The 12,040-nt window shown below is 21.7% G+C and overlaps 1 protein-coding gene across 1 annotated transcript; it reads right to left on the bottom strand.

Annotated features, from left to right (window-relative positions):
* Positions 1–8,880: 8,880 nt before the first annotated feature.
* LOC105365710 (uncharacterized) lies at positions 8,881–9,831 on the bottom strand. The gene is made up of 5 exons (XM_011503941.1): positions 9,691–9,831; positions 9,493–9,625; positions 9,315–9,420; positions 9,055–9,172; positions 8,881–8,978 (listed from the first exon to the last, which is right to left on the bottom strand). The coding sequence occupies exons 1-5, from the start codon at positions 9,818–9,820 to the stop codon at positions 8,926–8,928; spliced, it is 540 nt and encodes a 179-aa protein (XP_011502243.1). The 5' UTR covers positions 9,821–9,831; the 3' UTR covers positions 8,881–8,925.
* Positions 9,832–12,040: the final 2,209 nt, after the last annotated feature.

Genomic DNA, 12,040 nt, shown 5'->3' with positions numbered 1-12,040 from the left:
TTTCTAGTTTTTCTTTTGCCCTATTACAAGAACAATGGTCCCATTCAGAAAACAGAAAATATAAACATATAAATATTATCACGAAATAATATTAATATATTTTCATTAATTTTGACATTTAAGTCTTTAGAAATTTTTTATTATTATGTATTTTAATCTTATTCACTATTAAATACAAAAAAAAATTTAATTCTCAATCATTTACGTTAATTTATATACAAATAATAAAGAGATTCGATAATTTATTTACACCGATATAAAATTACAAAATAACTTTTTAACAATGATGAGAAATGGAGATAATATAGCCATTGTCCAAGAAAATCAAATATATTTATTTAAATTTAACTTGAAAAAAAAATAATACAAATATATGTTGTATAATCACTGATTTTCACCTTATCCAAATTAACTTACAATAATTGATGTGCTTATATGCATTATACCACTTACATGGAAGACTATTGAATGAATCTATACTCCAGCCAATTATATCATATTTTTTTGGGGCTTCGAAAATAATGCATACAAATAATTAAACATATTAAATTGTTTTTATTATCTATATTCAACAAATGCACATAATAATTTAATTTAGCAAAAAATGGTATATAATATTTTTTTCTTTGTAAATAATAAAGTAAAAAATTTTTTTATTTATATTTTAATGATGAAAAATCTCACAACAAAGTACTTGGATTAGAAAAAAAAAAAAAAAAAAAACGAAGATTATAATGATGTTAAAAATTACTTTATATTTTAAAAAATTTATATAATAAATTTTGTTATTACCAAATCAATCGAATTAAAATAGAATGTGGTAAAAATTATAGATTGTAAAAAACAGCAAAGAAAGATACAATGTCGCTGATTAGCTAAAAGAAGAAAAAAATGTGTTATTTGAATAAAAGAAGTATATTGGTAGTTTAATGTATTCTTATTTTTATGTTAATATATGTAATAATGTACCAAACCAAATGATTCCATGGAAAGTTTAAAATAACCAGCAGCCTTGAATTCAACTGGATGTTGTGTCCTCATTAGTAAAATGTACAACAGTACGTTAGCTTGACGATCCTTATAGCCGAATGGTGGCATTATAAATGTCTCATTCGCCACGGCTTTACACTAAAATGCATTATAAGATATTTCTGCAAGGCTCGTTGAACATTCGATTGAAAATTATACACTTTAGTTAGAAATAACATCCATGAATTTATATCAATAGTTAGTAAATTTAAAATACTGATATTTAATAATCTATTTAAGTTTTTTTTTTTTTTTTTTTTTTTTTATGTACAGCAATAAAATGAAAGAACTGAAAATGTCCATAATAGAATAAAAATGAAAGATAAATTATTGAATAATTAAAGTAAATTAATAATGAAAAAGAGATAGTGGAGATGTACAAAGTTTTAGAAAAGCAAAATTCTACGATGTGTTCGATATTAAATTCAATGAAAGTGTTAAATGTTTTCTTGATAGATGTTATTTTATGTACGATAAGTACTAGAATGAAGTTTTGTAGAACAACGTTAAAATAAATGTATACATGTGCCGTTTAAACGATCTAAATTAATTTAAAATTTTGTTGCATTTTTCACATGTTCTTGCGACACCGAAAAAATTTATCAAAATGCATGAATTTACAAGTAATGTAGGTTTCTGTTTACTTTTATCATACATTATTGATTTTACAACTAAATTTCTATACATTATAAAAGTAAATAGATATTTGTGTTTCGTTTTTATAAACATGAATATGTTTTATTTTTAAATCAGCTTCTTGGTAGATTGCAAACATTATTATTCCAGTTTCAAATTGCTCGCAAACAATTGGGGATAATGACCGTTTGAAAATTATTCGAATAGTAATATAAAATAGTAAATGTGAAATATTCTTTAAATTGAGAAATCAAATTAATAAAGTGCGGAAATATATAGCTCATTAGATAATGCAAGTGTATTCTTTAATTTCCCACCATGGAAAATCGAAATTCATATCTTTGATAATTTTATCATTGATGCAGATTGCCAATTGACTTATTCAGTTTTATGAATAGAGACAAACATTAATAAAATAAGGTGAAATAAAATTAGGGTGGTATGAAAATTCGATAATATTGAAAATTATTTCGGAAATTATATCAAACTTATTGAGCAGTAACAGTTAACATTAATAATAAATATCCAAGTAAGCATTTCAAAATATTATATAACTACAAAATGCAGCTAAAACTGCAGGTAATCTCATTAGCTAAAGTGGAAGAATGAAGTTCCTATTTTTAATAAAAACGTGAATTAAAATACTTAATATATGTTTATTATTAAACGAAATTTGTACTGCGTAACAGACTAGATTATTGAAATATTTTAGTTATAGAATAAATATTATGCGTATGCGCCAAACGAATAAGATAATTCGAATGCATTAAAATGAATTCTAATCAATGGAAAATTGTTACAAAAATTTTTTATCGTTGTCTCTTATGGAAGTATATATAATAATTGAAGCAATTCATCAATATATCGTAATCAATAATAACTAATAAATATAATTTCACAAAATATTCTTTTTATATAAGATTTTATGAGATATTTTTTTTTTTTTTTAACAAGTGCAAGTAAATGAGATGCTACGATGAAATATAAAATTGACAAAAAAAGTTGTTTTGTATAATATGTTTTCAACGTAAAACAAAAATTATATACTAAATACTAAATGTATTTTCTACTGTTAATAATGCTAAATATTATTGACGTGACCAAGAATTTGCTACGAATAATATTGGACGAAGTACGCAAGTAATTGTACAATTTATTTTTAAATGACTCACTTCATTTATAAGTATCTGCGGTGAGCTTTCAAGATATAACAGCTGGATCAAGAGTAAAAAAAGAAGCGTTACGCATTTAAATTTGGTGGATTTTGCCTGTTTTTTTATTTTTTTTTTTTTTTAAAGTTATTAACAATGTTTACTTGTATTATTCACGAAAATGTTTTATTGTAAATAGACATTTTTACTAACCCCAATAAGATTTAATGCTACTATAGACATGATATAAGTTGAACCGACTAACTGCGTTACGAATACTGGATTCAGTAAAATTTGTATTTTATTACAGTATCTAAATTAATAAAGAAACAATTATTGTTTGTTTTATAATATTATTAGTTTTATATATGAATTGTACAAATAAATGATATGTTATCATAGAAAATACATAAATTTTATTCAAATAGTTTCTCAGCGGCTAAGTTAATTGAATGCAACTTACAATTATATTAAACTTACTTCTAAATTATATTAAAAGTTTTATTTACAATTTTCAACTTTAAAATTCTTTTGCTCAAATAACTACTTAATGTATGTTTTATATATACGTAAACATATCTTAATTTTCTACTACCATTTAAATTTTAAATAACGATTTAGTTTAAATGAATTTTAATTATCACTCGAAAATCATTTTACAGATAAGAAAAATGAAATAAATTTTACTACTTATTTTTATGCTCTTAATAATTTTGTCTCATTTGTTTGAATTCTAAGAATAAAACAAGAACTATTATTCCATCTTTAGATCTGTCATTAGATACGTTTCAAGTACTCGAATATGAAGACTACAAGAGAAATAATTAATGTTTTAGAAGATTATATATTTTATTATATTACAAAAAAAATTGAATCAACCAGAAATAAAATAAGATTATATTTAAAATTAATATTTAAAATTAATAAATTTATTTATTATAATAGAATATTTCACTTTTAAACAAATACGGTGTTTATTGCATTTTTTTTTTTTTTTTTTTAATAAAAACCAATAATTTATATGTATGATTTAAAAAAGGCATAAAAATCAAAATTTAATTAAGTATAAATTCGATTCTAAATAATAAAAAAAATTGGAGATATATTGAAATAATTAAACGCAGTTTTATTTAATTCATTTTAATATTAAAATTAACATATAAAAATAGAATACCTTATTTTATTATTTATTTTTAATTTATAATAAACTGTTATGTTATAATTTATTATAACTTTTATGTCTGATAAGAATTATAAAAAATTTGCTCAGACATTCGAAGAACATAATGTAATTAATAAAAAGAGATATCTTACTCAAGTATTAATTGGTGGAATTTGATACATGCCAATATATTCTTCACAAAATCTTTCGTTCCTATTTTTTTAGTGTTATATGTTATTGAAATATTTTGTAACCTATATTGAAGAACTCTCAAATATCCACAAGCCATCATGATTAAAAAAATGCCAATGGTATCGACGCCATAATTTGTAAATCCAACTCCAAGTGCAATCAAGCATTGTATAATGTACATAATTTTAAACAATGACGTATTTTGAATATCCACATAAAAGTGAAAAGGCAGCTCTTTTATAACTGTATTATTATCTATTAAAATGATATATTTGTAAGCTATAAATTATTTCGAAAATTCATGTTTCATAATATTTTACAATACTTATTGTTAGATTTTTCTTGTAATGCTAATTAAATGTTATTAAACACTAGCATTCTTATGTAAAATGTACTATATTACGTAATATTACATTATTTTTCCAGTCTTGCATATTACACGAAAGGAAAAATTATTTCTGAATTTTATCAATTATTATAAAAGAAGGTATTTCATTTTACATGTATTAATAAACACATCATATTTTTCAATCACTATTCTTTTGCTTCTTAAAATATGCACGTTTGTATATTTTATTTCATAAACTTACTATACAATTTTAAACAAATAGACATTATAATTTATGAATTATAAAAGACATTCACATGCACTTATAGAAAATATATTAATTGTAACATACAAACTTAATTATGTATATATATATATATATATAACTATAATCTAAAAGAGGAAAACATAATTCAGAATAAAAGCATAACCATGTACAAAACAATTTAGATTATTTTAAAAATGTATTTAAAAAAAAAAAAATTGTCTCATTTAAAAGTGCCATCAATATTTAAATTTGAATTTATTATTAAATTTTTTTTAATATACTAAATATTCCAACCGTTTTCTGGAGATTGAAGCAGCTGATTCACTATTAAGAAGCATCCGTATAACATTACGCATAAGGTTAAATAGATCGAAATCATAATTTTGATTTTAGTGATGAATTTTATTACAAACTGTTGTTCAAATGGTTGGAGATATTGCCAAAGACTCTTAGAATAGCTTATTAACGATGACAGCTCAGCTCGACGTAAGTAAAATATTATAAAACGAATTTGATAACATAAAAGAATAATCATTTCCGAAATCAATTCTACATTATATTTATAGTTAAACGCATCTTGTACAAACAAGTAAACGTAAACGCTATTTATAAAATTATAAGATAAATGAAACCAGATAGATGCAATTCTAGTTTTGAAAAAATTAAAGTCTTGATTTTTAAAAGCAACTAGTCCCATTACTTTAAACACTAAAATGTTAATATGCGTTTCGGTGTAGAATGATGACGAGTCGCGATCCTTAGTAGGGAACTGAGAAACGAATGTTTTTCTATTATTTGCCATTTTTTGTTGACTTATAAATATATCGAATTTTTCACAAGAATTTTGTGAAAATTTTTTTAATAAACTTAATATTTCAATTAATTTCAGTTCGGCGTGTATGCAAATTTAATTTACAGCAATTAATGTTTTTTACTTGAAATATTATATAACTATGAATCGAAATTGATTTCTTTCCGTTTAAAGACTAGTATAAATGAATAGAATAATAAATATTTAAAAATGAAAATTTGTCGCATTCACTTTTTGATAAATAAGTTCAGCGTTGTACTCGTAAATATTTAAAGAATAATAGCTAGTATTTTTACATATATTTAGTTATTTGTCATACTACATAACTTCACAATCTATAGCAATAATGTTTAAGGTGATAGGCGAAAGCTTTGAATAAATAATACCAATGGTAAATTCTTAATTCGCTTATGCATTTTTGTATGTAATACTCTTTATAGTATACAAAGAGACCTTAGATTCGCCTTTGTGCATTATTAGATAGAAACGTTATATATTAATAAAAGGTGAAAAAATATCAGGTAAAATAAAAATGCATTTTATCATAATATTGAAGAGATATGGATTTTTTTGGAGATGATATACTAATAAATTCGATTTCATTTTTTACATGAAATTAACCAACAATTATTTCAAAATATAATTATATTTATATAAACATACATACAATCATTATGACTATTGTCGCTATAATAATAATTATAACAATAATTATTATTGTTATTAAAATAGTATTTAATAATTATAAATAAAAATTTTGTGTAATTATACAATATAATAATATATAATAATTATGATTGCTATTATTGTTATATTTTTATGAGTTAAACGCTACTATTACAAAAATTTTTTAATGAAATATTATCTAAACTAAATTATGTAAAAAAAATACTTTGTATTATGAAAATAAAATACTTATTTTTAAAAACTGTGTAACAATTATTTTTATACATTTTAATTCACACAAAATTTCAATTCCATAATGTTAAGAAAAAATAACTTTGTAGCATACATCTTCTTTCTATTATATTTCATATTAAATTATTAATATATTAAATTAATATATTAAATTATTTCCACCTAATAAATTTTACGTTTTATAGAAATGAGTTTTCGTCATTATATAGAAACGAGGATTTAAAATAATACAAATATAATCTGATATTTAAAATTTTTTTATTTTTAAATTATTGTAGCATTATGGTAGTCACAATCTATAATTATTATATAATAATAGGAATAAAATGATTTTTAAACTACTTACAGTTTTTTTTAGTATATGTCTATTAATAAACATTTTTTTAATGCATTGTGTTCCTTTGTTTTAATGGCTAACATTATAAGTCAAGATACATTACATGTATATTAAAACTTTTATTAATTTCTATTAATTATTTTAAACTTACATAATATATTTTGAAGGATATCGTTATTCTTTTTAATTGAAATCTTTATATAAAATATGTGCATAAATTTGAAAATAATTTGATAATAATGATTAAGAATATAATTTTATTGTTTATGATAGTGTATTTTAGTGTATCTAGTGTAGATATACGACACTAATGGAAAAATAGTGGCATAAACTATAAGGAATTGAGTCTATTAAAGTTCTATGACCAGTAAAATAATAAAATTTTATTATTAGGAAAATATTTATAATGTCTATATAAATTACAGAGAGAAGAAGAAGAAGAAGAAGAAAAAGAAGAAGAAGAAGAAGAGAGAGAGAGAGAGAGAGAGTGTTTGTCTGTCTGTATGTTTGATAAATAAATATAACAAGAGACTAACACTTATTTACACATACTTGATTTTAAGGTATTAAAATATTATTTTAATTGAAAAGGTTTAGAGTATGAAGGAAATATAATAAAATCAAATAATATCTTATTTATTTATAATCCGGGTCTTATATTTTCTGTATAAACGTGAATTCATTTATATTTAATCTTGTCTTTTCCATTATTTAAATAACAGAATAATTAATGGAATTTTTTGAGAAAATAAACAATAATAATATTTGCATTGAAATCTGATATAGTATTAGTAAATTAACAAATATATTTTTTATTATCGTAATGAATTAGTTGGCGTAATCATAGCCAATGAAATAACAAGAAAATATTATTAAATCGAAGTATTAAACTAAAGGATAACAGATTGTTTACTATTTTATTCAAAAATGTTTCTTGCTTAGAAATAAATCACATTAAATACTGGCAATGTGAAATATATTAAAGCAAAAAGCAGAATAGCAAGGTCAAATTGAAAAAAAGCAAAATACGTGTTACTATCAAAACAAGTTATTATCATTATTGGATCTAGTATAATCCCTTTTAAATGGACAAAGATAGTGGGCAAATAAAGTACTGGTAGATAGAAAAACTACATTTGTCAAGCCATTAACAAGAAATCAGCTTAATATTACTTTTCTTTTCCAGAGTGTCTTATAAATTTCTATTTAGTAAATTTAAATCGGAACTTATTTTTAATATCGCTACTCAAATGGCTTTTCTGATGATAATATTAATTTCATTAAAATTGTGTAAAAAATATTCGACATTAAATGTAAATTTTACTAATAGTTATTATACTATAAAAATGTATGAATATCAACAATAAAATAAATGTATATTAAGGAATCTTCAAAAGCACATTGTTTTCATTTGTTAGTGTTTCAATGAATTGAAATACAAATATTTTTAAATATGTAATTAAATGTTTCTCACGGTAGTTGGTTATAAAGTATCTGTATTTTCACAAAAATCTAATAACTTTGTGTTTTTAATTATATATATATATATATATATATAATAAACACATTTAAATTATGTATGGTTTTAAAAACAGTTTCCTCAAAGATTGTGTTTAATTTCATTAGTATACACATTTATTTATGTATATCGGGTAGTCTGAAAGTTCTACGGTTCACATATTATAAAGATGGAAGCAATGGAATATAAAATGAAATAGAAACAACAACGTAAATAATCTCAATAATTCCATATTTTACTGCTAGAGCTATGAGCATTCAATAATGAACTATATACTACAATTAAATAACTTTATAAAATTTATTTTTCATAAAGTATTTCGCAATTTTTATTGTACATTTATTCACAAGATTATACAAAAATTCTTAATGAGGTTTCTCTTATTTACAAGTTTAATAAACATTGGATTATAAAAATAAAGAAATTTTTTTATAATATAATAAATAAGTATTGATATAGATTAATTGTATAATAGTATTAATTTTTTAAATATAGCTTTTTAATAAATTAAACTTTGTAACATTAGAAAAAATTTACTTTATATACAATTGAATAACATATAAAATTTTAATAACTAATCGAAAGCTTCTGTATACGTCGAATCAAACTTGTTAAATTCTTCATTACCTAAAAACATTGTTCAATTTTTCAGATAATTATAGATTTTTTTTATATATTATTAAAGAAATTTATTTAAAATTACTGCTAGATATGTCTTTCAAATTTTTTAATGCCATTGTATTGAAATAAAGTGCTTGTGCTTGAGCAGCTTCTGTATGACACTCTTTGAAATCAGCAGCAACACCGTTGGTAACATTTATCTATATTATTTAGAATATATAAAATGCATAATAAATATTAAAAAAGAAATCTTTGAAAAATATTTCTATAGATATACGATGAGTATAAAATTTATGTAGCGCTAACCATTTCATCAATACAAATGATTACCAATATACTTACAATATTCTCCTGTATTTCATTGGATAAAATCGAATTTGATGTATTAAGATGACTAGTAGAATTATTTATAAATTCTGTTACTTTAGATACGAGGTCAACAGCAGCTCTATAAAATATATTAAAAATATATATAAAATTTTCAGTAAAATAAAATTTCAATAATTGAATTAATTCATACACATGATATTCATAAGGTATTGGTAAACCAATGAGATCATCTGTTTGATCAAAAATCGTCTCAATAGTACTTTTATTAGCTAATAGTTGCTCTAAATTTTTAATTATACTATTCATACATTTTGAAGATCCATCTAAAATAGAAACATGCAAATTAAAAATATATTATAGGTTTTTCATCGCATGTTAGCTATTTCACCTTTAAGATATACCAGTTCATTGTATAGGTTTTCATACTTTTTGGCTCGTTCTACAGCAACTTTGTCACTCTGTTGACGACGAGACTCGTCATCAAGTTCCAATTCAGCTATAAGTTTCGTGATAGCCATTTTCTTTTTTCTTTTTTTTAAAACAAATTACAAAATAACGAATAATAAATACAATTTCAAATATTGCAACTGTTATTATTAACTTGCTTGCATACAACGCACACTAATCTTATATGATTATAATAATAGTTCGCTATGTTGCCGTCAGAGGCAGTACCATCGAGAAATAAAAATTGTAAAAAACGGTTTCATTCAAAAGGAACCAAAATAAAATTGTATTTAAAAAATCAATTCAATTTAGCATTTATTTGTATAAAAACCATCAAATTTTTCACAACTTGATATCCTTGCTTGAATGTATTTAAACTAATTATACATTTTTAATAGTCTGTTTAAATTTTTCATTATCAACGCCTAATCTAATTCTATGAGGAATTAAAAAATTATTAAGTTTGTAATTGTTAAGATCAAGAAAATTACTATATATAATAAATGTTTACGTTTAAGCATTCACTTAAAATATAATGTAATCAATAAAAAATCGTTGTGTAAAGAATACTTTAGTGATTTTTCGATATAAAATATTAAACCTCACCCTGGAAAGTTTCTCATTTTGAAGAATAAATTTAAAAAATAAAGTTTATCTTTACATTAATTAACGTACACCTTCGAGTCAACATTCTTATAAGATTAAAAACATATTTCTTATTTTAATGAATAGTCAAAGTGCTCAAAAACAGATTTGCAAAGATTCAGTTTATTTAAAAAATTATTTTTATAACTAACTTGAAATTAAAATCTATAAATTAAAAATCTATGAAAATAGAATTTTATAATCTTTTTTAAATAGCTTTTGAATTTCTATAAATATATATAAATATATATATATATATTTTAAATAGCTTATATAAATTTCATTGATTTCTTATGTAACTACAGTTTTAATAAAAAAATTGGATAACGCAATTAAATATTAATCTTTAGTTCAACAATAATGTATGCAAATTGGATGTGTAAGATGTACAATGGGACGTCTACCCGGTATGTTTGGATGATCGTTATTTGTTAAAAAGGTAGAATATAAGACAATTATAGTAATTTAAGATACAATAATTTAAAACTGGATATACAATATTTTTTAGCATATAATCTTAAAAAATTACAATATTTAATTAAATATAAAATTAAAAAATTTTATAATAAAGACATATTTACTACAATAATTATAGATTGATTGATACTGCAGGAATATAATAATAAATAAAACACGTGTGTAGGAATAAATGATAGTTTTAAAATATTTTTATAAAAACTTACTGAACAGATAAAAGATAAATGTAATTAAGTAGTATTATTAATAGATAATTATACAGATATTCATTTAGGAGTTGGTATAACTTAATTGAATGAAATCTAATCTAATCAATAAAATAGAAACTCAGTATGCACTATCTTTAACGTTATATTATTTATTTTTAAAGGTCTTATTTTTTTTTGTCGTAAATCTATATGAGAAGATAATTTAATATATTTTATGTATTATTGTTTAATTTAGTACATAATAATTAAGGAATAAGACAATATGATTGGATCGGAATTAATATCAGCAATTATTTTTAACTCATATATATATTTTATTTCATCGTCAAATTAAATGCTTTCTCATTAATACTATAAAGCATTTTACAATAATTATTTGTTATAAAAGATGTTTTTATTTACATTTATTTGTTACATAAGATTTATTTTATAAAAATATTTCGACACCCATTAACAAATGTAATCGTCAGTAAGAAAGTAATATAATAAAAACTCCTCGACTAATTTAATAATTAATTTTTAGCTGCTTATTCTTAAGAATGATACTTTCAATAATTGAGATCTAAAAATACAACAGTTTTCGGTATATTGTATTATTATTTTCACACTTTATTTTAAGCTCTTCATTTTCTATTACTCATATAAAAATATAAATTGTCCTCTATAACGATTATTCAAAACGGTTCTAATACCTTCATTATATATTCAAATTTATTTCTATAAATCGATCAAATTCTTTTTTACCATAATCAAAACAGTCGCATTCAAAGTAAATATTGACTGCATTCTTTGGTCATTTTAGAACTGAACGATTTTTCTCTTACAAATTTCTCAAACGTTATTTTTATTTTATATTTAAATAAATACGTAAAGGGCATTTTAATTTCGAATCTTACTTTATAAAATGGGATGGTCTAATAAGTGTCCCAAGAGAAACAAGACTATTTTAAATTTATTAAC

This window comes from Ceratosolen solmsi, unplaced genomic scaffold (assembly GCF_000503995.2).
Source record: "Ceratosolen solmsi marchali unplaced genomic scaffold, CerSol_1.0 scaffold53, whole genome shotgun sequence".
In the NCBI taxonomy this organism is placed as follows: domain Eukaryota; kingdom Metazoa; phylum Arthropoda; class Insecta; order Hymenoptera; family Agaonidae; genus Ceratosolen; species Ceratosolen solmsi.
The sequence above is the reverse complement of the archived record's forward strand: the minus strand, read 5'-3'. Positions and strand labels throughout refer to the sequence as shown.